This window comes from Alligator sinensis, unplaced genomic scaffold, assembly GCF_000455745.1.
Source record: "Alligator sinensis unplaced genomic scaffold, ASM45574v1 scaffold1002_1, whole genome shotgun sequence".
In the NCBI taxonomy this organism is placed as follows: domain Eukaryota; kingdom Metazoa; phylum Chordata; order Crocodylia; family Alligatoridae; genus Alligator; species Alligator sinensis.
The window spans coordinates 789,561-795,150 of NW_005842710.1; the positions used below are offsets into that span (position 1 = coordinate 789,561).

Here is a 5,590-nt window from a genome sequence, read left to right on the forward strand (position 1 = left end):
CTTATTCTGGATCTTCATATGGAGCTAATATCCTTCACAATCCCACCCTTTGCACAAGGCCCTATTTATTGGATAGAAGGTACCCTACAGTCTAGTCCTAACTGGTTCTTCACAGCTATCAGCTTTCCATTGTTAACGAAGAGACTGCAATGTTACCTTTGTGCTACCATGCTTGTTCTGGGAGGATCACATGCTATGGGATATAAAGCTTGTCCTAAAACAAACAGTATGAAACCATTCCTCAGTCCCACCCAGGGAGCTGGCATGTGGGTTTAAGTATGTTTAAGTTGGAACTTGATGTCATTCTCAAAGTTATTCCTCTGACCATGGATTATTTTGGCTTTCATTCCAATGCATGCCACCTAGCTGATCATCGGGGTGGGATTGCTGATGAGCTCTGACAGATTGGGGAAGTGATGCCCACTGAAATAAGAAGTGCAGCAAAAAAGTTGAGCAGCTCATTCTTAATTCAGCAATCAATTAAGAATGAAGTGGTTGGAAACTGCCTGGAAGAAATGACCCATGTTCGACTATATTGATCTCATGCCTTTGTGTTCACAAGCCAGAAATGCTGCATAGGAGCAAACTGTTCTTATTCTCTGTAGTTACATTTTGCTTCTCCTATTCCCTGGCAGCCCTCTCATGGGGAGGAAAGGTACAGCAAGCCTGGCTTTCTGTGAGGCTGGGAGGAGCACAATGCTAAATTAGGAAGCACTGATTGAAGCTTTTGTTGCATCGTTCTTTTATTAATGCTCTGGAAGACGAAGCAGGCAAAGGAGTGGGAAAGGTTTTATATGACACAAATGTATTTAGGTTGTTGAGAACAGGAGAGGAGCTGGGGAAATTCCAGAAACGCTGACCCAAGTTGGATGAATACGCAACTCGAGGCAAAGGAAACATGAAGCTGACAGCTGGAAACTAATGCATGTTGGAAGGAATCATTTAAAAGATTCCTACATTTTACTAAATTCTAAATTAGCTCTGAGACTCACAATTTGTGAGGTGAGGCGCGACACATGTCATTGGACCATTTCAGGGAAAGGTTGGTGGCAAGCTTTCTGGTGACAGCTCATGTAAAACTCATGGGCATCCTAGTGAACAGTTCAGTGAAACCTTCTGCTCATTTAGCTAAAATCAAAGAAAGCCGAGGAAGTACTGGGATGGAAACTAGGTTCTGAAAAGTTTTCACTGCATTTACAGAAATCAGTCAGTGCCTACCTGGACTGTTCTGATGACCTAAGAAATATCTGAGAGACAACTGGAAACTTCAGAAATAGGTGGTGGAGGAATCAGGAGGAAATGGTGAGAGGTGGTTGGAGCTGGAGGGGAATCTATATTTTTGGAGGAGAATGGAGAGATTGTGATTCTCTGATTTAGAGGAGACAATGGGGAACAGTATGAACATATGCCTTATAATGAAGGGGCTAGAGAAAGTAGATTTTTGTCTATTAAAACTTCCTCACTAGTCAAGAACAAATGAATTTGTTCTTGCAATTGCATAGTGGCGAATTGTTTCAGAACAGTTATTATCTTTCTTATTTAGAAAGATTTTTTGGGTTCTGTTGATTCCTAATTCTTCAGGGTTTAAGCCATCCTCTGACAAAGTTTAGACATTTTTCAGATCAGAAGGGATCATTAATTGACAACCCAGTCTGATCACCTGCATAATACAGGCTGAAAACTGTCAGACGTTCCTGCAGCAGAGGGAATTATTGTTTCTTGTGATCTGAGCATCACTATCATGCTTGATATACCATAGTTAAAGTAGAGTATATCACTCAGACCAATATCCAGTCATAAATTACAGACTTCTGGTAATGAGGAACTAACTATTTATCTTCTTGCTGCCCCATTCCAAATGAGGTGGACTAAGATGGAGTTTCCAAAAGTTGTGAAAGTGGTGTCTCACTTCTGACTTGAGTCTGGGTTCCTGAGATGGCCTTGCCCTCTAGCTTAAAGAGCCCCTTAGACAGATAAGATGTCCCTGCATATGTTTGTATAGGCCATAATGAAATATCAGCGAAGGGCTTCTCTTCCACTCAGAATCTTACCACAGGAGTTGTAAGTACTCTTCCCCCAGGTTAGTATTTGATAACACGCATCTTTCTTTGGCTTTGACATAGGGAAAGGTAATTTTGCACCTGAAAGTTTGTCTAGCTTCTCTACAGTAGTGGCTAAGGAGGGGTGTCCAGGGCAGCATCCTTGGGTCCTTCCTTCATCCGGGAGGAACCCCAAAATAGCCACCACCCCGCAGTGTCTGTCAGTGCTTCACATCAGCCAGCACTGCCTGATGTGTTGTGACTGCTCCAGGCACAGTACTACCTATCTCCCATTTATAGATTTGGTCCAATAAAAGATTATCCAGTAAATCTTGCTTCTCACGCTTATCAGGGGACACAGCCCAGGGTACATGACATGCTCATTCCAGTGAACTGAATTTTAATATTCCCCACTAATAATTAATACTCTGTTCATCTCCTTATTAACCTTATTTGGGTCAATCTTGAATATTTTTGAGGAAACAGGATAGAAATTATGACTGCAAATTTGTGAATTTTCAAAAAATGTCTCTATTGCTAGGCTGCAAATAGTGCTATGATATTTTTCCTTTTTTGGTCTCAGTTTCTTGCTTTTTTGTCTTCTTTCTCTTGGAAACTTTCAATAGAGAAAAAAGGTAGGATATATTCTTCTGAAAATGTGTGCATATGGAATTTGAAGAAGGTATGCAAGATTAAGGAGTTGGAGTTGACTTCTTTAAGGTTATTTTTCCCCATAAATATCTTTCTGATTTTGGTTTTATAAAATGTTACCCATCAGAAATAAACTATACAACTTTGTTCCGGGACAGCCTTAGCAAGTGGCATTTCCAAAGGGCTCTAAGTATATGTCCTCACTATTGCCTTCCCAAATCCTGGACACCTGGTGACAAAATAAGCCCCACTCACTTAGGTGCACCACAGACCACCAGCTGGACTGTCCACCTCAGGAGAGCTGAAGGGCAATACCATAGTAGTGGATATATAAATACTCAAGTCCTATCTAAGCCAATCTGCAGATCTCCCAAGAGGGCTAGCCTGCCTAACTGGTAAAGTGCACTCACATAAGTGGCTTATTTTGCAGCAGTGGACCTGGAGTAGCGAGGTAGGCTACTTAGATATGTCTACTGAAGTCTATGTCTCATCTATGCACACCAGAAATCAAACTCCAAAGAGCCAAGTGCCTGTACCTATATCAAATAAGCACTTTTGCAGATGGTATCTCTGGTGAGCAGTCCCCTAACTCAAAGAAAAATTACCATAATCTTCCATGTCAGTGTTGTTCTTCTCTAACAAGAAGGATTCCTTTTATTTTGGGGCAGATTATCCAGGTCTCTGGACTTTTCAAGAATTAAATAGCATTCTTTTATACTGAACCTCAATGTCTAGATTGCTGTGTGAACCTGCCCTGCCCTTGGTGGTTGGGGACTATCTACTCCTCTCATCTCTTCTCTCTCTGCAGTTCCATGTCCTGGTTCCATGGGGGATGAAAACCAAACTGGACCAATACTGTTCCACTTCCGTCCCTTCTCAAACCTTCCTGAAGTCCAGCAGTTGATTTTCATACCCTTCCTACTCCTGTACCTGCTCAGCCTCTCTGGAAATGCTGCTGTTGCTCTTGTTGTATGGACCAACCACTCCCTCCACACCCCCATGTACTTCTTCCTAGCCAACCTGGCAGCACTAGAGATCTGCTACTCCTCTGTCATTGCACCACTGACCCTGGCCAGCCTCCTGTCTGGAAGGAAGGCCACCATCTCCCTTGCTGGCTGTGGTACCCAGATGTTCTTCTTCGTCTTTCTGGGTGGGGCTGACTGCATGCTCCTGGCTGTCATGGCATTCGATCGATATGTGGCCATCTGCCACCCACTGCGCTACCCCCTCATAATGAGCTGGAAGGTCTGTGTGCGCTTTGCAGCTGGGTCATTGGTTCTGGGCTTCCTCTTTGCTCTGCAAGTTACTATTTTGCTCTTCTACCACCCATTTTGTGGTAACAATGAAATCGACCACTTCTACTGTGATGCAATGCCCATGCTACTACTGGTGTGTGGCAACACTAAGAGCCTTGAGGTTATCATTTTTTTTGCAAACATCATAACTCTGACTGTCCCCTTCCTGATGATCTGTGTCTCCTACGTACTTATTGTGTCTGCCATTTTGCGGATCCGCTCTGCAGCCAGCCGTCACCGTGCTTTCTCCACCTGTTCCTCCCACCTGATAGTTGTCCTTCTACAATATGGCTGCACCATTTTCATTTACTCTCACACCAGTTCTACCTACTCCCCGCAACAAGGCCGGGTGCTGTCTGTGTTCTACACCTTTTTGAATCCTGCACTGAACCCCCTGATCTACAGCATGAGGAATAAGGAACTGAAGGATGCTCTGAGCAGAGTGCTGGGGAAGAATGTGATTTCCCAGAGGAAGTGATAGGTCTTTCAACACTGATCCAAGGAAAAATGAATGTTTAGATGACTCAAGCTGTTTGAGACCAGGATACACCTTTAGAACACTAGTTTTACATTGGATTCATGTGTAGCAGCATTAAAAATGGACCCACCTGAAGGGATAGGAAGGACTGCCCCGCAGAGAAACAAGAGTTTGACCCAGTGGGGATACTGTTTGCCCTGAGGGTGAGTGAAGCTGTTTCTGAGGTAGCCCTCTTGGAAGTGGAGGGGTGATGTAACCCCAGCAGGGTTTGAATGAGAGAGGTTAGAAAAAGCCTGGGAAGAGCCCTGCCCCGGGATTGGCTGAGAGGCTTGGTTAAAAGGGGAGAGCAGTTTTCCCGATGGGGAGAACAAAGGAGAGAGGGAGGGGGTGAGAGATGGGCTGGAGACCAGGGAAAGGATGTCCCCATGGCCATCCATCCCCCTGCAGAAGTAGCAGCAAGAGGCTGCACCAAGAGCGCTGCACTGTGTCCATTCTCCCTCCCTTCCCCTCCAAGTCCTGTGGGGCAGGTCAAGAGAAGAGCTGCCTGGGAGGAGATTCCAAGCCTGGGAAGACCCTCCTGCAAGCCCCTGTGTGGCTGGCTGAGCACAGGAGGGGAGGGGATGCAGGACCAGGGGGAGAGGCTGGAGACTGCCCCGGTTTTTCCCCTGTGAATGAGAAGGCCCTGGGGAGGGGCAGGCTCAGGTGCTGGAGGGAGCCCTGGGCTAGAGGGGCGGGGTCTGCTCCAGCCACCAGAACCCCGGGGGCAGGCAAGGTCTGGAGAGGGGCTGCATTTGCTGGGTGCTGTGAGGCTGTGCTGGGCAGGGGAAACTGTTACAACCTGCAGCCCAGACACTGCTCCCAGCTGAGCCAGGGCAAGGGTCTGGGCAGGAATCAGCTCTCTTGCAGGGGACTGCTGCACCCAGACCGATGGAGCTCATGGGAGGGACACCAGCACCAGGGACCGCCCACAGATCCTGTGCAGGGGCACAGATGCAGTCCTGCTCCCTGAGACACCCAGCCAGGGACAGTGCACACAGGGTCCTCAGTACACACTGTGCAAGTTACAGACTGTAAATAAGTTGTTGATGTTTTATTAGTTGGAGCATCAATATATTTATGTATTGGTT

General features: G+C 46.0%; 1 protein-coding gene across 1 annotated transcript; it reads left to right on the top strand.

Annotated features, from left to right (window-relative positions):
- The first annotated feature begins 3,500 nt into the window (after nt 1-3,500).
- On the top strand, nt 3,501-5,049 carry LOC102375166 (olfactory receptor 10V1-like). The gene has a single exon (XM_006034197.3). It carries the CDS (start codon nt 3,516-3,518, stop codon nt 4,461-4,463), a length of 948 nt encoding a protein of 315 aa, XP_006034259.1. The 5' UTR covers nt 3,501-3,515; the 3' UTR covers nt 4,464-5,049.
- Nucleotides 5,050-5,590: the final 541 nt, after the last annotated feature.

Coding starts and splice junctions, on each gene's coding strand:
- LOC102375166 (XM_006034197.3), top strand. CDS start 3,516: ATGGGGGATGAAAACCAAACTGGACCAATACTGTTCCACTTCCGTCCC.